Below are 21,741 nucleotides of genomic sequence, written 5' to 3' on the forward strand. Positions count from 1 at the left end.
TTGAGGCCACCTGTGCAATACTCCATCTCAAAGGAAAAAGGGGGTGGGGGGATATAGCTCAGTGGTAGTGGCATTGTGTCTGTGAGGCCCGATGTATAGGGCCTTCCTAATACCACCACCACCAGTGCACTCACACATGCATGCACACAAAGGAAACAGAAGCAGCATGGGAGAAAGACAGCTTAACTGTATATGCACATCAAGACGCCTTCTGCACAACCTGTGCGTGCCTCCTGGAGGCACAGCAAAAGCAGCCGTGTGCAGCACCTATGGGTCACACCACGGGGCAGTCTCTAGTCCAAGAGCACAGTATATTTCTTGGCATTCACAGAGGCACGGCCTACCTGACTCCCTAGTTAACCCAAACAAACAGTCTTTGAGCTTAGCCACAGCACATCTAACACTCTCAGAGCCACTCACCTGCCATGTTGGAAATGTTAACGTTCAGCCTTTTCGAGTTACAGGGCATTTTAAGAAAGAAAAAAAAAAAAAGGGCAATCAACTCTTGTTTTGGCAATGGTAGGGGGTGGCATTTCTTTTAAAACCTAAGTCAGGTGGTCAGAAGGGTTGCAAGTATGTATTTGTGCTACACTGCTGCCAGAAGTCAGGACCATGGGAGAGCAGAGGACAGTGAACTGGAAAGTGGTGGAAACACAGCAGCACCACAGGCCACAGAAACTGCTCCCCACACCTTTTCTAAGTTCTTGAACTTCAAAGTACTGTATAGAAACTAGACTAGGCAGGCTCATTCCAGATGTAGCAAAGACTCAGTGACCTAAAATACTGATCTTTCCAGTAAGCAGAGGGATATGAACAGGCAGTCCCAGCAGGGAAGAGAGCCTGTCAAGACAAAAAGACCACCAGGAACATTGGTCTTGGCAAATGGAGAAAAAGACTTAAGTCTGAGAAAAAGAAAGATGCTCCTGTGCTCTGACTGTTGTCCCTGCCCATGGGACATGGGTACAAGTTGATCTGAGGTGAACCATCATTCATCTGAGAAGGAGATATTCTTCCCTATCACAAATATGTGCTATATTGCCAAACAACTGTCGGGGAGACTTTACTGACAGTAAAGTATTCTGAGGTTTTGAGGTGCTGGGGAAGACAGCATGTATGCAAGCATCCAAGATGGAGGGTAGCAGGCTGGGTAAGGGCTCTGTTCTGACCCTGTTTCAAGAATTTGCCCTCTGAACCAGAAGAGCCCAGGAATTCCTACTAAGCCTAGAAGCTTCTCCATCTGGTGCTTAACAACTTAATTTATCCCAACAACATTCCTTTCAGGCCACACATGGAGGCCCATGGAGACTGTAGTGTCCAAGTTGCATAACCAAGGACCATGAAAAACCTATTGTAAATATTTTCTCACCTGGGATCTGTCTTCTCTGCCAAGCCCACCCTCATGACTCACTTTCCAGAAGCCCCCAGTACAGGGTTTCCACTGCCACCCACCTACCCACCGATCTCAGACTAAGCTCTTACTGAAAGCAAAACTCCACCTCTCTTACCTCGAGTGATGGTCCCTCCAGGGGCAGGGTTGACACACATGGGTGGAAGACGGGGTGGGGGAAGCTTGCATTGACGCTGCCTGTGCTGGGTCCGATCTGGGGAAAGAGAAAACACACAGGGTGACATGTTCTCGCTTCACAGTAAACATTACTGAGCTAATTCACCTTGAGAATCCAAATGGACCTCAGGAAAACGTTGGAGAGCCAATCCCAGGTTCTGAGGACCAGGGCAGCAACGCCATACAGCAGAAGAGTAACTTGTTCAGAGCACACCAGAAACATCCCTGAAGAAGATCCCTTCTGACTCTCTAGAAGCCCTAAGACTGCAGCTACCCTCTAAGAAGTTTATGACAGCTTGGTTTCGCTTTTCTGAGAGAGCATATCAAATATCCCAGGCTGGCCTTGAACTCATGTAACCAAAGACAATTTGAACTCTTAGGTCCAAGTGCTGGAATCACAAGTCTATGTCATTATATCTGGCCTCTCTAGGAATCTTAACACACATCCTATCTGCTTTGCTTTAGTCTTTTCTTCTTGTTGTTTGAGACAGGGTTTCTTTGTGTAGCCCTGGCTGTCCTAAGAACTAGATCTGTAGACCATATGATAGGAGTTCAATCCCCAGATTCACATAGTGGAAAGAGAGAACTGACTCTGACCTCTACAAGTGTGCCACAGAACACAAATCAATACAGCTATAATTCGAAATGCTAAAGAGATCAACTTGTCAGACCAAATGTTTCATTTAAGAGACTAAATCCTGTTGGGCGTGGTGGCACATACCTTTAATTCCAGCACTTGGGAGGCAGAGGCAGGCAGATTTCTGAGTTCGAGGCCAGCCTGGTCTACAAAGTGAGTTCCAGGACAGCCAGAGCTACACAGAGAAACCCTGTCTCGAAAAGACCAAAAATAAATAAATAAATAAACAAACAAACAAACAAACAAAGCTCTGGGCAATGGAGGCGCACTTAATTCCAGCACTTGGGAGGCAGAGGCAGGCGGATTTCTAAGTTTGAGGCCAGGCTGGTCTACAGAGTGAAGTGCAGGACAGCCAGGGCTACACAGAGAAAGCCAGTCTTGAAAAACCAAAAAGAAAAAAGAAATAAATAAAAAAACAAAGCAAAAAAACCCTAATAAGTTGGAGATCAACAACGAGATGGCTCAGTAGATAAAGGCACTTGCTACTTGAATTTGATTTACAGCACTTCCATGACAGAAAGAAGCAACTTCTATAAGTGACTCTCTGAACTCCACATGAACACAGTACCAAGCACACACACACACAAGTACATATGTAAAGATATACAATTTAAACATGTTTACAGGGCTGGTGAGATGGCTCAGCCAGCGGTTAAGAGCACTGACTGCGGGCTGGTGAGATGGCTCAGTGGGTAAGAGCACCTGACTGCTCTTCCGAAGGTCCGGAGTTCAAATCCCAGCAACCACATGGTGGCTCACAACCATATGTAACGAGATCTGACGCCCTCTTCCGGAGTGTCTGAAGACAGCTACAGTGTACTTACATATAATAAATAAATCTTTAAAAAAAAAAAAAAAAAAAGCACTGACTGCTCTTCCAGAGGTCCTAAGTTCAATTCCCAGCAACCAGATGGTGGCTCATAACCATCTGTAATGGGATCTGATGCCCTCTTCTGATGTGTCTGAAGACAGCTACAGTGTACTCATATATAAATATAAATAAATAAATAAATTTTTTTTAAAAAAGGTATTTGCTAACTACATAAGACTGGGCTTGGTGTTTGAGTCCTCATTCTGGGACAGTACAGCCAAGAAACCAGTCAAATATTCAATATACAAGAAAAGGCAGAAAACTTGCAGAGAGAGGAAGGCCAGCTGGGCTATGACATAGAGAGTTCAGAGCTAGTCTGGGCTACTATCAAGACACTATTTCCATATAAAATAGGATAGAACAAAACAAAACAGAACATATGGGTAGATATGTTTATCACTCCCTTGGTTATCAAGCAAGATCCAAAATTAGACAATAGTATATCCTGCAGCTACTTAATGATAAATGTGGATTGTCCGTTGATAAGGAGTCAGGCCCTGCTCTAAGGTCTTCACATGTACTAACTCATCTGATCCCTGGCATCCTGTGAGAAAGGTGCTTATTTCACCTGCTGAAATAATAAAGAAGTAGGGCACAGAGATGTTCAGTCATCCAGCCAAGACCTCCAGGCAGCCAGTGAATAGAGAACCGTCATGTAAACCAGGAGTCTAGGTCTGAGTTTTCTGTTAAGGCCACCCTGCCTTATACAAGACAGCATTAAGAATGTCACCCCTCTGCCGGGTGGTGGCGGCCCACGCCTTAATTTCCAGCACTTGGGAGGCAGAGGCAGGCAGATTTCTGAGTTCGAGGCCAGCCTGGTCTACAGAGTGAGTTCCAGAGAAACCCAGTTTCAAAGAAGAAACAAAACAAGAACAACAACAAAAGGATGTAACCCATCAATCAAGCCTTGGTCTAGAAAGTCAAGACAAATTAATTTTTTGTTCTGTTTTCTGAGTCAGGGTTTCTCTGTATAGCCCTGGCTGTCCTGGAACTCACTCTGTAGACCAGGCTGGCCTCAAACTCACTGAGATCATCTGCCTCTGCCTCCCGAGTGCTGGAATTAAAGACACTCACTCAGCCCAAGTAAATCTAAGAAATCCTGACCCAGTGCTAACTGGGTCCCATCGTGTAAAAACATTAAATAAGGGCTGGGGATCTAGCTTAGCTGGTAGAGCGTGCCTATCATGCACAGAGCTCTGGGATCTACCCCGAGCGCCACATAAACTAGATATGGTAGCAAGAGGACTGGGAGCTCAAAATATCCATGGTCATGTAGCAAGTTTGAGGCCAGTCTGACCTAGGACTCTCTCAAAAGAAAAAGAGTACTAAATAACATGAGGCTCTTCCTCCTTCACAAAACCTGCACTGTTCTTTCAGATACTCCTACCACAAAAGAACTGTATGTCACCTGCCCTTTATTAGCAAGTGGACAACAAAACCCACAGGTTAGCAAAGAGACACAAAGTAATTAAGTGACACGAGGTTTTCAGCTCAAAAAATTATGTTCTAGCCGGGCGTGGTGGCGCACGCCTTTAATCCCAGCACTCGGGAGGCAGAGGCAGGTGGATTTCTGAGTTCGAGGCCAGCTTGGTCTACAAAGTGAGTGCCAGGACAGCCAGGGCTACACACAGAGAAACCCTGTCTCGAAAAACCAAAAAAAAAAAATTATGTTCTGTCCACAGTAATCTCCATTTCAATCTTTCTACTTAGCACTCCCTCCATCGCAAAAAAAATAAATAAAGGCAACTCAATGTTTCAGCCTCTATGCAAAGAAATGGCATGACAGAAGACAATCAAAGAGGTAAGAAGCTGTTCACAGCCCTGGTGCACTTGGCTGTCCTCGTGGCCCCATTCTGTGGGTCATATAGGCCACCACTTGGTTAGAGGTTCCCTTGCCTCTATGAACATAAGAGAGAATAGACACAATGGGGAGGATTTATTTAATAAGCAGTTAAGGAAATTCTATTCTGGCTCTACTTGTGAAACATGCTCACATCAGAGCCTTGATCAGCTTCTATACACACATGTACACAAACACTGACAAACACAAGTAAGTTAATGTGATTTGAAAACTTTACTCAGTGGCACATGCCTTTTATCTCAGCACTTGGGAGGCAAAGGCAGGTGGATTTCTGAGTTTGAGGCCAGCCTGATCTACAGAGTAAGTTCCAGGTCTACACAGAGAAACTCTGTCTCAGAAACAAACCAACCTGGGTAAGAGGCAACATCAGTTCTGGGCTAAGGTAGGTAAGGAAAGAAAGGGTTACGGAAATTACTCTGAGAGTCAGAGGACTGTGCTGCAGAGGCAGGCTCACAGCCTTCCTAGTGCCCAATCACAGAGAAGACAGGCACCGGATGGTGTACAGTTCCATTCCTACCTTTTCTGAATGAGTCCAAGCTGAACATTTCTGGCCAGGAGAGAAAGCTGGAATCCTGAGAAGGAGGGTCAAAAGGCCATGAGTGTTGATTACTATTCCTGGTTCAAGAATCTGCAAAGACTACAAGAGCACAGACATTATCCAGAAGACAAAGGAAATGAAGCTTTGAAACCAGTGAGCCCCACCACCGCTCCCCAGGTTTAAGAATTCAAAGGCCAAGCCAGGTGGTGGTGGAATGCACCATTAATCCCAGCACTCTGGAGGAAGAGGCTGGTGGATCTCTGTGAGTTCAAGGCCAGCTTGGTCTATAGAGTTAGTTCCAAGACAGCCAGGGCTGCAGAGAGAAACCCTGTCTTAGAAAATCAGGAAAAAAAAAAGGATGAGAAGGTCAGCTCTCCACTCTGTCACTGCTGCTTTCTAACTGATAGATTTGTCCTTTTGGTCTTCTAAAACTCTTTATTGAACAAGAAAGCAATAAAGGGTGGCAAGACAGACACAGTTCCACCCAGTTACAACACTTGGAGATTCTCTTGGGCTTTCCAAGAAGAAACTAAATTCCATCAGGACCACCATAGCAAGTGGCCTCAGGAAATTGGACTAAGGACTGTCTAACTACAAACTTGCTTACTGCTTTTAGAAAACCTAGTTCAGCCCTTTGGAATGAGAACTGACTGAGAATTCAGGTCAAAGAATGACCATATATTAATGCTTCATGATTTAAAAGTTTTTTATGAAGTCTCTTTGAAATGCATGGTAAATTTCTAAGTGATAATTGTTAATGGTGTTATTAATAAGAAATTATAAATACATTAGAGCACAGCTACTAGCCAGAAGTCTTCATGTCTTTCTTTTTGTTTTTGGGGTGTCTTTTTTTTTTTTTGATTTTCGAGACAGGGTTTCTCTGTATAGCCCTGGCTGTCCTGGAACTCACTTTGTAGACCAGGCTGGCCTTGAACTCAGAAATCCGCCTGCTTCTGCCTCCCAAGTGCTGGGAAAGGTATGCGCTACCACCGCCCAGCTTCATGTCTTTCTTTTATTTTCCTGAGACAGGGTTTTACTATAGAGCCCAAGCTAGCTCATACTATCCTATTTCAGCCCCTGAGCACGGGGATTACAGGCATGCACCTCATATTCAGTGTTTTGGTACATTCTACCGGTAGTACATTCTTCCTTTCTTTTTTTTCTTTTTCTTTTTTTTTTTTTTTCCATTAATTTGCTTCACTTTCTGAACTCTGATCCTCCTCCATCTGCCTTCCAAGTGAAAGAATGACAAGTGTGTGCCACCATGCCTATTAACTGAGGACTCTATTTAGAGAGTACAGGGAAAGTAACACATATAATTTAGTAATACTGTTTTGTAAAGTATTCAAACTCATATTTAGAGATCTTCTTAACGATAACACTCCTGGAATAGGATTAAGTCCAGTAACCCTTACTAAATTTAGTTTTAAAAAAATCTACATAATGTTTTGCACATTAGGTCAATATCTAACATTGCTAGGAGACTAGGAGGGCCTATATTCCTGTTCCTGACTGCTAGTCCCTTTCATTCACACTTGTGGGGATGTGGGCAGTAAAGGGCTTGATCTTTCAAAACCACAATATGACCTCCTCTTCCCCAGGTATGCTGGAAATTTCAACCAATAAGATAAAACTTTAATAAAAATCAATTACAACACCACTTACATAGAGAAGTTACATCCTATCAACACCATCAATGCAAATTAAAAGAAGAGTGTAGTTTGGCGTCCTAATTTTAAAGAAGACCTGAGTGTTTTAGGGTTTGCTTGTTTGGGATTTGTTTTGTTTTGTTTTTGTAGTAGGAATTATAGTCAAGGCCTTGTTCATGCTAAGCAATTGATTACCACTAAGCTATATCCACAGCCCATAAACAATACTTTCTTGCTAGGGAATTTTAAGTTAATCTGCACTTAAACAGACTTGGATTTTGTTTTAAATTTGGTTTTTGGAGGTTTTTTAGATAAAGTCTCACTCTGTTACCTAGTCTGGCCTAGAACTCACTATGTAGCCCAGACTGTGATTGAACTCAAAGAAACCCTCTTACCTTGGGCTGCCAAGTGCTGGAATTACAGACAGGAGTCACCATGCCCAGCAGAGTTTTGCTTTTAAAGTCTCTGGATCCTCTCTTGTCAACAAAGTTTCATATACCACAGTCTTTTCCTGTCTTCATCTCAAAAAATATGAGATTCAAGATATCAAATCATTTCATTTTATCGTGTTCTAGAACATTTCACAGAGATCCAAAAGAAACGTGCTTCTCTTATAATGTGGTAATGTTTTTAAAAAAATATTTGATTCAATCAAATATAATTTATAGAGATACATAAAATTCTAATAAGTCAAAATTTCTTGTGAGGAAACACAACTTCTAGTAGATTGCTTACAGGATGTCTTCAAGCCAGTAACAATGAACGCTATTCCTAAGGGGGCTACATGCTTTATGGTGTGGAAGAGCAAAACGCACACCGTGGCTCTATGAGCAGGGCTAAGTCACCTTACCTTATAAAAGCAGGGAGGGGCTCTGATTTTGCAGGCTTTTAAACTGGAGCTGAATTCTCTCCTTGCTATTCCTCATCACGAGGCTGGGCCTCCTGGAAAATAACAAGGTAAGGTCACTGGACTGGCAACCTTCACTCAGAGGCAAAACTATACCAATCATAGACATCAATGTACTAACTTTAAAAAGGTTTAACACAATAGCCTCACTCAAGAGGCCCCTGACCAGTTCTAGACCCACCAAATGTGAACTGTGCCACAGAGCATCCCTAAGAAAATGTTAAGAATCGCTTCTCGGCCTTTTGGCTAAGATCAAGTGAAGGAAATGTTAAGAACATTTTCTCCAAGCTCAGAGCAAAAGCCCCTTTGCTTTTCTAATCCCATAATGGCTATAATACCAATCTATCTAAAATGATACTTCCAGACTGGGAAAATTATACCCTCAAAATTCTCAAAAACATTTTTACAGTTTACAAAGAACGCCCATAGACTTGACCTCATGTAATCCCTGAAGCTAGCCTATGAAGAACATTCTCTCCCGGAGAAAGAAACTGAAGCACAGATATCTAATTTACCCAGGATCCCATAGCATCAGGACCGAATGAACTCTGACCCCATGGTTTACACGTTTCTATTACACGACTTTTCTTACATATCAACCTGTATTCTGCATATATCATGTTCATTTTTTGAAAGAATAAGTGGGGTCCAAAACTGGATAAAACTTTTTGGACTATAGCTTCATAAATTAAAATATTGAAAAGTTTGATCTTTGGGTGTCAGGTGGGGTACACCTACATAGAAACTTTGTCAAAGAATATATAAATGTAGAAGTAAAAAGCATTATCATAAATCTAAATAATAATATATAATAAAATCAGGAAAGAGTTCTCCTGCCTGGAAATGTCAGACTCTGAGATTTAAGTATAAATTATAAGATGTAGTCAAGAGGTGCATGGCACATGGCGCTGGGGTCACTGCATTCCAAGAAACCGTTGCAAGGAAAATCATTAGAAAAGGTGTAATTTTACTCTGGCCAGTAGGTTGCATCCAAAAACAAGTTGAGACCTTGCAGCTGGACGGCAGCAGTTTATTTGCTACCATGCATGGCGAACACCCATGAACTGGGGGTTGTAAGGTGAACAGTCTCTGCATTGGAAAGCCGCAATTAAAAGACCAATATTGCTTACACAAGGACTATCTAGAAAGCACATAGACGCTGTACTCTTGGCTTGAGGATTCTGAAGACCCCTGGGAACTCCACTTCACTGCAAACAAAGGACCCACCATGCATTAGGTCTTCCCCTGCAAAATGGGACAAGTCACTACCAGCAAACAAAGAACACCTCACCCCTTAGCCTCCCCCACTGACAAGGTCGGTGCAAAAGGAGGCAAACCAGAAGAGTCAAAAATGCACCAAGGCCTCCCTTTAGAGGAACGGTCCTGACCCGCACAGTGGGAGGAGGGGCAGACAAAGGTCTCGGGCACTCCGGAGACTTCCTCCGGGCCCAGCCTGGGGAAAACCGAGCATCCCCTGAGGCGAAGGCGTCGTCGAGCCAATGAAGCCGCCTCTCTCGGCCTCCGCTGAGCCCCTGGCAGTGAGGCCCGCCCCGGCGGACCGGTCTGGCCCCCGCCCCGCCCCGGCTCCATGGCAACGGCAGGCCGAGGCCTGGCTGCCCACGGCTCGGCCCGGCCGGCTTCCCGGGCAGGCCTAGGATGCCCGGCCTGCTCCTCGGGCTCGCCAGCTCCTCCTTCCCACTCTCTGCCAGGCCGCTAGCCGGACTCGGGACCCCTCCTCGCGCCGACCACCCCCGACCGTGTCAGGCTGCTTCAAGGGGCGCGAAAGGGTAGAATAAAAAGCCCAATTCACCTGTTGTTACAGATGTGAAACAAGCCTCGGTGCACGGCGCATGAGCCGCGGGCCCCCCCAACTACGGCCGGACTACAACTCCCACCAGCGACGGCGCGGTCTCTTCCGGGTCCCGAGGCGGAAGTCCCACCTGCGGCCCCGGCTCTGTTCGGCCTGGCTCTCTGTGCGGGCTGCCGCTGCCTTGGGGCTCGCGATGGGTTCGGCTGCCTAGGTTGTCTCTAGTGTTCCTCAGCCCACAGCGCGAGACAGTCAGTCTGCGCCTGCACCCGGGCACTGGCTGGAGGGAGCGCGGCTGTAGCCCCAGACACAGGCGGGACTTCCGGCGGAGCGGCCGGGGACGCGCGTGGCCTGTGCCGTGGGAGCCGGCGAGAGCCGGCGGGAGCTGGGGACGGGTGACCATCTCAGGCTCATCTCTCCATCCCCAGCCGCAGCTCTGTGTCCGTCGCGCCTTTTCTCTCCTGCGTCTCCCCTTGGTCTTCTGCACTTTTAGGGAGGTGAGCGATTTTGCCTCACAGAGACATAAACCAGGCAAAGGACAGGGTAGCGCTTGCTGCTGGCTTCGGGGGGTTGTGGTGAGGGACGACTGCGAGTCTAGGCCACATCGACACTCAGGAGCGAGGGGAGGGGGTTTGCCTGTTTGTCCTCTGAACAGAGTGAAGCATGGGTTCAATGAAATCCGCCGTCGATAAAGGAAACTCAGTGGCGTTGGGCAGTAGTTCACAGCTGGGAAGACAATATTTGAGGATGTGCCCTTTCGTGATATTTGGAGAACTAATACAATAGCTCGTAATTTAAAACAGACGAAGAAAATTCTATGTGCATGTGTGTGGTACCAAGTGACATGGCATCAGATCCTTGGAAGCTGGAGTTACAGGCTGTTGTCGGCCAGCTGTTATCTTAGGTTTTTTATTGCTGAGGTAAAAATACCACTTCTCACCTTATAGGTGACAACCTGCCACTGAGTAATGTCATATCAGGAATGGAAACAAAAGACATGGAGGAACCCTTGCTTACTGCCTCATGGCTGATACAACAGCCCCAGAATTTACTATCTCCCCAGGGGAGGCACCCTCCCAAAACCTCCACCCTGCCTAAAAGCCAGATTGGTGGGGGCAGTTTCTCAATTGTGGTTCTCTCTACCCAAATGACTATAGCTTGTGTCAAATCAACCAAAACACACACAACAACAAAACTACTAATCAGGCAAGTGTTCATAACCACTGAACCATATCTCCAGTCCGTTTTCCTATGCTATTTTTTGTGCAGCCATTTAAATGTATTGTTAGCTGTGTGCCACAGCACAGGTGACTTCAGCTGGTCCGAAGCTGGAGCAAGACAACTGGGAATTAGAAGCCAACCAGGATTGCATAGCAAGAAATGCTTCTAAACCTAGCATTCTGGAGACAGAGACATGCAGATCTCTGATCTGAAGAGTTCCAGGCCAGTCAGCGCAACATAGACCCTGTTTCAAATGAAGACGGAAAGAAAAGGAAGGAAGGAAAGTATACTAGTTGCTATTTTCCTGCTAGATTGCACAGAAGGCTAGGAGAAATGAAGGAGGTGAAACAAAGAATTGCTTCTTGAAAACAAAACATAGAAATCCCTGCAGTGCCCAACATGTTTGGTACATACTTGGAATCCCTATAGAAACAGGATCTTCAAGGCAAGCTTCATATAGACCAGTTTGAGTTATCCAAGACTGGATCTCGAACAGGCAAACAAATCCTTGTGCTGGTAATTTGAGAGACTGCTATTTATAGGCAGGTATGTAGACAATATGACCCTAGCCTCAGGAAGCCTAGTATCCTAGTAGAAAAGAGGAAAAGGGGGAGCCAAAGGAAAGAGATAAATACTAGAAAGGTGTGACGTGCTAGGGACACAAGAGAAGGCTTGCCCACTGCTGAGTGCTAAGAGTGTTGGTCGAGAAGTATGTCCTGAGACTACAATGGCTCACTATGGCCAACAGATTAAATAAATGTGTAGGCTTTTACAGAAAATAGATCAAAGTTTCTGAGTGTAGTACTGTGTGGATTAACCCCCATTTGCTACAAGTCTGAAGCCAGCCTGGGCTCCATTGAAAGACTGTCCCCACAATGAAGTAGAAAGTGGGTGCTGGAGAGATGGTTCAGCACTTAAGAGCACTTGCTCTTCTAGAAGACCCAAGTTCAATTCCTAGCATCCACATTGAAGCTAACAGCCCTCTGCAGCTCCAGTTCCAAGGAAACTAATTGTTCCTCTATCAGTACTGCCTAGACATAGACATAGTCAGACAAATATTTATACACAGAAAAATATATAAATATATTAAAGTGGACCAGCAAGGCAATCACCAGAGCCCACATAGTAGAAGGAAAGAACCAAATTGGGGTGGGGGGGCTGGAGAGATGGTTCAGTGGATAAGAGCACCATACGGCTCTTCCAGAGGTCCTGAGTTCAATTTCCAGCAACCACATAGTGACTCACTATCAGCTCTAATGGGATCTTATGCCCTTTCCTGATATGTCTGAAGAAAGCTACAGTGTACTCATATAAATACAAATAAATAAATGTTTTTTTTTTAAAAAACCAAATTGGGAAAATTGTCCTTTGATCTCCATATACATGATGTTGTGCTGTGGGGGCCCCACCCACTCACACATCAGGGCTTCTCTGTATAACAGCCTTTGCTGGCCTGAAACTCCCTTTCTACACTAGGCTGGCCTTGAACTCAGAGATATGCCTACCAGTGCCTCCATAGTGCTAGGATGAAAGCCCTGTGCCACTACTACCAGCAATAACTATGATATTTAAGAATTAGAAAAAGGGGCCAGACCAGGCGTGGTGGTGCACGCCTTTAATCCCAGCACTCAGGAGGCAAAGGCAGGCGAGTTTCTAAGTTCGAGGCCAGCCTGGTCCACAGAGTGAGTTCCAGGACAGCCAGGGCTACACAGAGAAACCCTGTCTCAAAAAAAAGGGGGGGGTTAGAAAAAGGGGGCTGGAGAAATGAAAAAAAAAAGAGTTAGTATAAAAGTATATAGTATATAAAGTATAGTATATAAAGTGTGTGTGTATATATATATATACACACACACACTTAAAAAAAAAAGGAATGTCATACACACACACACTTTAAAAAAAAAAAAGGAATGTCATGTTAAGTGATCTCCCTGGGGCTAAAGAGATGGCTCAGTGGTTAAGAGCACTGACTGCTCTTCCAAAGGTCCTGAGTTCAAATCCCAGGGACCACATGGTGGCTCACAACCATCTGTAATGTGATCTGACGGCCTCTCTGGTGTGTCTGAAGACAGCTGCAGGGTACTTAGACATAATAAATAAATAAATCTTTAAAAAAAAAAAGAGCTCAGTCTGGGTTTTATTTCTTTGTGGTAGTCTTCAGCATACACTTTATTACTGAACTACACTAGCAGACTCTCTTTTTTGTTGTTGTTTTGTTTTGTTTTGCTTTTCAAGACAGGGTTTCTCTGTATAGCCCTGGCTGTCCTGGAACTCACGGTGTAGTCCAGGCTGGCCTCAAACTCAGAAATCCTCCTGCCTCTGCCTCCCGAGTGCTGGGATTAAAGGCGTGCACCACCACCGTCCGCCTAGCAGACTCTTAAATGTAGGCTGGTTAGCTCCAGTCTCACCCTTTAGATTGGTTGGGCGATAGAGCTGTATTGGCATCCTCTCAGCTGCCTCTTTCCTCCACCACCCTCCCTTCTTTTCAGACTAGAGATTACCCCAGAATCTCAGTCAAGCTACTTATGTGCCTTAATCACCAAGCCACATTTCCCAGCCCTTTTGATTCTGAGACAGGGTATCACTGTATGGTAGACCAGGCTGACCTTGAACTTAGAGAACTTCCAGTGTAGGGAATGGAAGAAGTCCTGAGTAAGTGTGTACTATTGACACAGGCAAGGACAAGGACTCAGCTCCATGGAAGTGGCAGAGCCTTAACCTGGGTGAAGGCTCGAAAGAAATGCCAGAGCTTTCCTCAAGGGACCAAGTATGAGTGTACATGAACAATGTCCAGTGTGTGCAAAGACTAGCAACTGCAGCTTCCCCTAGATGTTTATAGCCTCAGAGGTCTCCTGCCAAGACTAGCCAACCCTTCTCCCCCTCCCCCGTGCTGTACCTAATAAACATGCTGAGGTTCCAGAACCCTACCTCATTTCAGCTTTCCTGTACCTAAGTATGTATGCCTATTTTCATTCTCACCCTGCTTCCAGTCAGGGTTCCAGGCCCCAGGCTGAGTGGGATGTGGTACGCCTACCTTCTGCCTCCCTGGTGCTGGAATTAAAAGACGTGCGACACCTGCCTGTTCCCTTCACCCCTCACCCCCATGAAGTGTCAAGCTATATTCCATTCTTAGTGCTCACTGGCTTCTGAAAACTGAGTAGAGAAATAGCCACTTGCTCTTTGCCCCATTGTCACAGACAGAGCCCAGCAGCTGTTCCTGCAGTCCTGACAGATCCAGCACAGCATCTGGAAGGCTGCTGTTTTTGTATTTTCAAAAACTGTTATGGTATACGTATATGATATTTGGGAGGTGCAGGGGATATATGCACGTGCCACAGCATACTGTGGAGCTCAAAGAAGTTGCAGGGCTTGTTCTTTCCTTCTACCTTTAGGTGGGCTCCAGTGATGAGCTCGAGTCATAAGGTTTGTGTGAGAAGTACCTACCCAGTGAGCCATTTCTCTGGCCCTCATGCTTTAAATGCATGACAGGTTCAAAGCCCAGACATTGAGGTTTTTGTTTTGTCGCCATTTTTACTTGTAGAGAAACATGTGTTTCTCACCCCCTGTTACCTATACTTCATGAGGACAGTTCTCCCACTCCTTCAGACATGTTATTTTATGGTTGTGAAGGCCAAATTGACTCTGCTTATTTCTGGATGCGTAACTGGGCAACATCATAAGACACTATGTTTAAAAAAAAAAAATAGGCCTTGCAGGTAGAGACGCAATAGTGGGTTTAACTTGGTGTTTGCGCATGTTCAAAACAAAAGCACAAGTCCTCAGAGCAGACCTGCACAGTAAATGATGTGCAGGACACGTGAAAATGAATACACACCTGGGCTCAGTGTGACGAAGCTACAGAGAATCAAGGATGAGAAAACCTTGCCAGGCATGGTGACACATACCTCTGGTTCCAGCCCTCAGGTGGCAGAGGCAGGTGGAACTCTGTGAGTTCATGGACTCATGAGCTCTAAGACTAAGTGAAGAGACCCCGCCACAATAACCAAAAGAGTTGAGTCACAGCTTAAGCAGAAATTTAGTTAACAAAGCTAAGCAAAAACAGTACTCCAGGGCTGGTGAGATGGCTCAGTGGGTAAGAGCACCCGACTGCTCTTCCGAAGGTCCGAAGTTCAAATCCCAGCAACCACATGGTGGCTCACAACCACCCATAATGAGATCTGACTCCCTGAAGACAGCTACAGTGTACTTACATATAATAAATAAATAAATCTTTAAAAAAAATACTCCAATGAGAGTGAGCTGCCTCAAGACAGAACAGCGTGTGGGTTGTATGTTATGACCTTAGAAAAAGAGAGTTGAGAATGCTGCGCAGGTTGCCAAACTTGGCAACCTAAGTTTTGTCCCCAGAACTCGCATGGTGTAAGGAGAGAGCCATCCAAATCTTAGCCTCTAGTAAAGTGTACAACAAAATGCCCAAGTGCATTTTCATAAGAAGGTGGTGTGCTCATACGAGTAAGGTGACACATGTAAGGGTGGAAGGAGAGAACCAGCTCTACAAAATTGTCCTCTTACATGCATACCGTGACCTGCCCACACATGCACACACATCATGTACACACATAGTAGTAAGACTTTTAGGGCAGGAGACATGGCTCAGTGGTTAAGAGCACTGACTGCTCTTCTAGATGTCCTGAGTTCAATTCCCAGCAACCACATGATAGCTCAAAACCATCTGTAATGGGATCCAATGCACTCTCTGGTGTGTCTGAAGATAGCTACAGTGTATACATATACATTACATAAATAAATAAATAAATAAATAAATAAATTTTAAAAACACTACTAAATGAAAAAAGACATAAATTTGAATAGAATACAGTAGAAGAGACAAAAGGAGGAAGTGAAAAACATGGTAAAAATGATAAGTTGTGCAAGAGGACATAACTGAATCAAAACATATGTATGGACCAGTGAGATAGCTCAGGGTACAGATACTTTCAGAACCATCCCAGTGACCTGAATTAAATCTCTGGATCCTATGTGAAGGGAAAAATGGAAAATTAACTTCACAAAGTTGTCTTGTACGTTTATGCCGTGTGTGTTCATGCCAAAACACATAATACACACACACAAAACTAACCAAGCAAGCAGCCAACAAACAAACAAAAACAGTACTCCAGGTATTTATGAGGAAGATACAGTAGCAATTTGCCTATAATAGTAGCAGTTATTTCAAAGGCCAGAGTGAGAGGACACTTGAGTCAGGAATTTAAGCCAGCCTTGGTAACAAAATGATACTCAGTCTTAAAAAAAAATATTATCTAAGGTGGTGGTGGCATATGCCTTTAATCCTAGCACTTGGGATGCAGAGACAGCAGGAGGATTTCTAAGTTCAAGGCCAGTCTGGTCTGTGGAACAAGTTTCAGGACAGCCTGGGCTATACAGGGAAACCCTGACTTAACATACCAAAAATAGATAGATAAGATAGATAAGATAGATAGATAGATAGATAGATAGATAGATAGATAGATAGATAGATAGATAGATAGATAGATAGATAGATGCCTGATTCTAAACCAAAAGGTTTAAATTTTAATACCACTTATTCAGGGTACTTAGTGCCCAGCCTCTCAAGAAAATATCTGGGGGCTGGAGAGATGACTCAGCCAGTGGTTAAGAGCACTGACTGGGAGGCTGGTGAGATGGCTCAGGGGGTAAGAGCACCCGACTGCTCTTCCAAAAGTCCGAAGTTCAAATCCCAGCAACCACATGGTGGCTCACAACCACCTGTAACAGAGATCTGATGCCCTCTTCTGGTGGTCTGAAGACAGCTACAGTGTACTTACATATAATAAATAAATAAATCTTTAAAAAAAAAAGAGCACTGACTGCTCTTCCAGAGGTCCTGAGTTCAAATCCCAGCAACCACATGGTGGCTCACAACCATCCATAATGAGATCTGATGCCCTCTTCTGGTGTGTCTGAAGACAGTTATAGTGTACACATATAAAACAGCTATAGTAAGCTGAGCATGGTGGCGCACGCCTTTGATTCCAGCATTTGGGAGGCAGAGGCAAGCAGATTTATGAGTTCAAGGCCAGCCTGGTCTACAACGTGAGTGAGTTCCAGGACAGCCAGGGCTACACAGAGAAACCCTGTCTCAACAAAACAAAACAAAACAAAACAGCTACAGTGTACTTACATATAATAAATGAATAAATCTTTAAAAAAATTTTTGTAGGGTTTGTGTATGTTTATATATATGTGTGTGTGTATGTGTGTATATATGTATGTATGTGTATATGTATATGTATATATATGTAAGCAGAATGTTTTAAGGTCTGTTAGCCTTTTTAATTTGTTTTCTTTTTGAGTGTATAAATATGTAGGCATGCACCTTTCATGCTATGGCATGCATGTGGGGATCTGAGGAAACTCCAAGAGTCAGTTCTCTTCTTCATGGATTCTAGAAGTTGAATTCAGGTTATCAGCAACCTTACCAGTTATCTCACTGATAGTCTTTTTTTTTTTTTTTAAAGATTTATCGTTTTTTGTTTTTTTTTTTTTTTGTTTTTTTTTTTTTAATGTAAGTACACTGTAGCTGTCTTCAGACACCAGAAGAGGGAATCAGGTCTTGTTACACATGGTTGTGAGCCACCATGTAGTTGCTGGGTTGCTGGGATTTGAACCTAGGACTTCTGGAAGAGCAGTCAGTGCTCTTAACTGCTGAGCCATCTCTAGCCCCCTCACTGATAGGCTTACATAAATATTAAATTTTTGACTTTTTAAAAATCTCTTTATGAAGCTCAGGCTGGATTCACATTTTTTCCGTGATTACATGATTACACTTGTATTCCCATAGTTGTAGCTAAACTATAGATAACAGGCATACACTTAGTGATAAAATAGGTACACACACACACACAAACACACAACAAATTAGAGGAGAAAATGGTTATTTTAGCTAACAATTCCCGTTTAGTGTCTATTGTTGAAAAGAAACCACAGTACTAGGAGCTTGAGACAGCTGGTCAAGGGCAAAAAGAATGAATTTATACTTGCTACCTTGTACTCAGTACCTTGGTTTCTGTACTGTTATATAGTTAAGGATTTCCACTGCCTAGGATACATGGTTCCAAATTACTGTAAGTTGTGTGAAGTTGACAAGGCTAACCATCACATATGGGAATGTAATCATGAATGTATTTAGAGGTTCATTTTTTGACATTGCTGTAGATTGAATCTAGGACTCATGCTTTGTAGCATGCACTCTACCACTAATTAATCCTCCAGCCTAAATACCTTTCCTTAAAATTGCTTTTATAAGCCGGGCAGTGGTGGCTCACGCCTTTAATCCCAGCACTTGGGAGGCAGAGGCAAGTGGATTTCTGAGTTTGAGGCCAGCCTGGTCTACAAAGTGAGTGCCAGGACAGCCAGGGCTACACAGAGAAACCCTGTCTCGAATGAATAAATAAATACATAAATACATAAAATTGCTTTTAGTTGACTTGCCATGATGCCATATTCTTTTTAATCCAAAACAACAAAAATTACATTGCTTTATCACATGCTCACTTCTTTTTTTTTTTTTTTAGATTTATTTATTTATTTATTATATGTAAGTGCACTGTAGCTGTCTTCAGACACTCCAGAAGAGGGAGTCAGATCTCGTTATGGATGGTTGTGAGCCACCATGTGGTTTCTGGGATTTGAACTCAGGACCTTCGGAAGAGCAGTCGGGTGCTCTTACCCACTGAGCCATCTCACCAGCCCACGTGTTCACTTCTGTGATCATGTGGAGGTCAGATGTTAGGAGTCAGCTTTGCATCAGGGATGCAGGGATTGAGCTCAGATTGTTCTGCCTGGCCACATACACCTTCATCCAGTGAGTCATCTAGCTGGTTTAATACCTTTGGGATTTTTTTTGGATTTGGGTTTTTTTTTAATTTTTTTTATGTATATGAGTACACTGTAGCTGTCTTCACACACACCAGAAGGGGCATCAGATCCCATTACAGATGGTTGTGAGCCACCATGTGGTTGCTGGGATTTGAACTCAGGACCTGTGGAAGAGCAGTCAGTGTTCTTAACCACTGAGCCATCTCTCCAGCCCAAGTATCCAGCCCAAAGCATGTTCTTTGATATCTTTTTTTTTTTTTTCCGAGACAGGGTTTCTCTGTGTAGCCCTGGCTGTCCTGGAACTCACTCTGTAGACCAGGCTGGCCTCGAACTCAGAAATCTGCCTGCCTCTGCCTCCCTTAGTACTTTGATATCTTGTCTGCAAATTATTTTGGCAAATTTTCACTCTTATGTGGGAGAATATGGGGTAAGACAAGGTTGGATTCTTTAAATATTTGGAAATAGGGTTTCTTTGTGTGGCCTTGGCTGACCTGGAGCTCACTCTGTAGACCAGGCTGGCCTCAAATTCACAGAGTTCTCCCTGCCTCTGCCTCCCATGTGCTGGGATTAAAGGTGTGTGCCACCACTGCCCGGCTAAATAAATCTTTAAATTACTTGCCACACTCTACTTTTTGTAGGAGCTTGATATGGCCTCGCCCAACAGATAATGTAGATCACCAAGCTATTAACCACTTCCAATTACCAGCTTTCTGGATGAAAGAATATTTACACTTTTTCCATTGGAAAGACAATCTTCTTTTTTTTTTTTTTTAAAAGATTTATTTATTTATTATATGTAAGTACACTGTAGCTGTCCTCAGATACTCCAGAAGAAGGCATCAGATTTCGTTACGGATGGTTGTGAGCCACCATGTGGTTGCTGGGATTTGAACTCGGGACCTTCGGAAGAGCAGTCGGTGCTCTTAACCACTGAGCCATCTCGCCAGCCCCGAAAGACAATCTTCTGTGCTTAACATTCCTGGTTTCTCTGGAGATTTGTGGGTACAAGGACCTTCAAGCTGTGCTCCAACATAACACTATGCCCAATTGAAAACCTTGGAACCTCTCTCTGGGGTCTGTCTCATGTATACTAGGCTGGCCTTACACTAGCTATATACCCTAGGTTGGTCTTGAATGCCTCATCCTTCTGCCTCTAGTTCTCCAGTGCTGGGATTGCAGGCACGTGCCAACATACTCTACTTTCTTTTTGTTTGTTTGTTTTGTTTTCAAGACAGGGTTTCTCTGTATAGCCCTGACTGTCCTGGAACTCACTTTGTAGACCAGGCTGGCCTCGAACTCAGAAATCTTCCTGACTCTGTCTCCCAAATGCTGGGATTAAAGGCGTGCGCCACCATTGCCTGGCTTTTTTTTTTTTTTAAGATTGATTTATTTATTATATGTAAGCACACTTTTGCTGTCTTCAGACACTCCAGAAAGGGCATCAGATCTCATTGTGGATGGTTGTGAGCCACCATGTGGTTGCTGGAATTTGAACTCATGACCTTTGGAAGAGCAGTCAGTGCTCTTACCCGCTGAGCCATCTCACCAGCCCCATACTCTACTTTCTAGAAAATATATTTTATTAAATTTATGTAGATGTGAACATTCATGAACCTATATGTTAGCATATGTGCTGGTACACTAGTGTGGAAGTTAGAGGACAACTTGAGGGAATCTGTCTTTCCTTCCACCTTGTGGGTCCTAGGTACTCAGGTCATCAGATATGGCAGCAAGAGTCTTTAGCCACTGAGCCATCTGTCTACAATACCCTCCCAAGTTTCACTTTTAATTATTTCAAGTATTTTTGTTGTTATTGTTGTTTCAGTGAGCCTGGGTAACACCATGCAGCCACAGCTGACCTTGAATTTAATTTCAGTGACTTTCCTGTCACACACACCTCTTGCTACCACACCTGGTGTTAATTTTTATTTGGAGACAAGGTTGTAGTCATTTGCCCACATTGACCTTGAACTCACTTTGTGGCCCAAGGTTCACTGTAGCCTTCAATCTTATTACTTCAGCCTCATGAGTAATTGGGGTTGCAGCTCTGTATAATCAGGCCTGTGCCTTACCATAGATACATACATGTATGTATGAATGGCTGTGTTGCCTTCACAGTGCAGTTCAGAACCCCTGGAACTGGAGTTAAAGGAGGTTATGAGCCACTATTTAGATGTTAGGAATTGAACTAGGTCCTCTGGTAGAAGAGCTTATCTCAGTTATCTGATTGCTCTTCTGAAGGTCCTGAGTTCAAATTCCAGCAGCCACATGGTGGCTCACAACCATCCATAATGAGATCTGATGCCCTCTTCTGGAGTGTCTGAAGACAGCTACAGTGTACTTACATATGATAATAATTAAATCTTTGTGGCCGGGCATAGTGGCACACGCCTTTAATCCCAGCACTTGGGAGGCAGAGGCAGGCGAATTTCTGAGTTCGAGGCCAGCCTGGTCTACAAAGTGAGTTCCAGGACAGCCAGGGCTACACAGAGAAACCCTGTCTCAAAAAACCAAAAAAAAAAAAAAAAAAAAAAAAATCTTTGTGAGTGAGTGGGGTTGGACTTCAATTCCCAACAACCACATGATGGCTCACAACCATCTGTAGAGCTACAGTGTACTCATATACATAAGATAAATACTTAAAAGAGGACAGGATCTCACTCCAGGCTGGCCACTAGCTCACAAAGATCTGCCTGCTCTGTGTCCTAGTGCTGGAATTAAAGGCCTGAGCCACTATGGTATGGCACTTTATGTGAGGTTTTTTTTTTTGTTTTTGTTTTTTTGAGACAGGGTTTCTCTGTGTGGCCCTGGCTGTCCTGGTACTCACTC

General features: G+C 44.0%; 1 protein-coding gene and 2 non-coding genes across 24 annotated transcripts in view; 1 reads left to right on the forward strand and 2 right to left on the reverse strand.

Moving 5' to 3' along the window:
• The window catches only part of Dhx30 (DEAH (Asp-Glu-Ala-His) box polypeptide 30), a 33,298-nt gene extending 23,202 nt beyond the window's left edge, over positions 1-10,096 (reverse strand). Inside the window, exons 1-7 of one of the 22 annotated variants that reach the window (XM_030244645.1) lie at positions 9,838-9,912; positions 9,158-9,272; positions 7,971-8,062; positions 7,516-7,635; positions 5,451-5,570; positions 1,506-1,601; positions 421-449 (exon numbers count right to left, since the gene is read on the reverse strand). In XM_030244645.1, the coding sequence (XP_030100505.1) occupies positions 421-449; positions 1,506-1,576 (100 nt within the window). In that variant the 5' untranslated portion in view covers positions 1,577-1,601; positions 5,451-5,570; positions 7,516-7,635; ... (1 more) ...; positions 9,158-9,272; positions 9,838-9,912. The other 21 variants (XM_030244644.1, XM_030244642.1, XM_006512310.4 and 18 more) reach the window with 21 other exon arrangements.
• Gm10615 lies at positions 9,684-12,627 on the forward strand. The gene is made up of 2 exons (XR_003948303.1): positions 9,684-9,786; positions 9,883-12,627. It is a non-coding gene; the product is annotated as a predicted gene 10615 (transcript).
• Positions 12,628-14,158: 1,531 nt separating this feature from the next.
• Positions 14,159-14,296, reverse strand: Gm23377. Its single transcript, XR_003948468.1, has one exon. It is a non-coding gene; the product is annotated as a small nucleolar RNA SNORA43 (small nucleolar RNA).
• Between the last annotated feature and the right edge of the window lie 7,445 nt (positions 14,297-21,741).

The sequence above is a fragment of the Mus musculus genome, chromosome 9, assembly GCF_000001635.26.
Source record: "Mus musculus strain C57BL/6J chromosome 9, GRCm38.p6 C57BL/6J".
Taxonomy (NCBI): domain Eukaryota; kingdom Metazoa; phylum Chordata; class Mammalia; order Rodentia; family Muridae; genus Mus; species Mus musculus.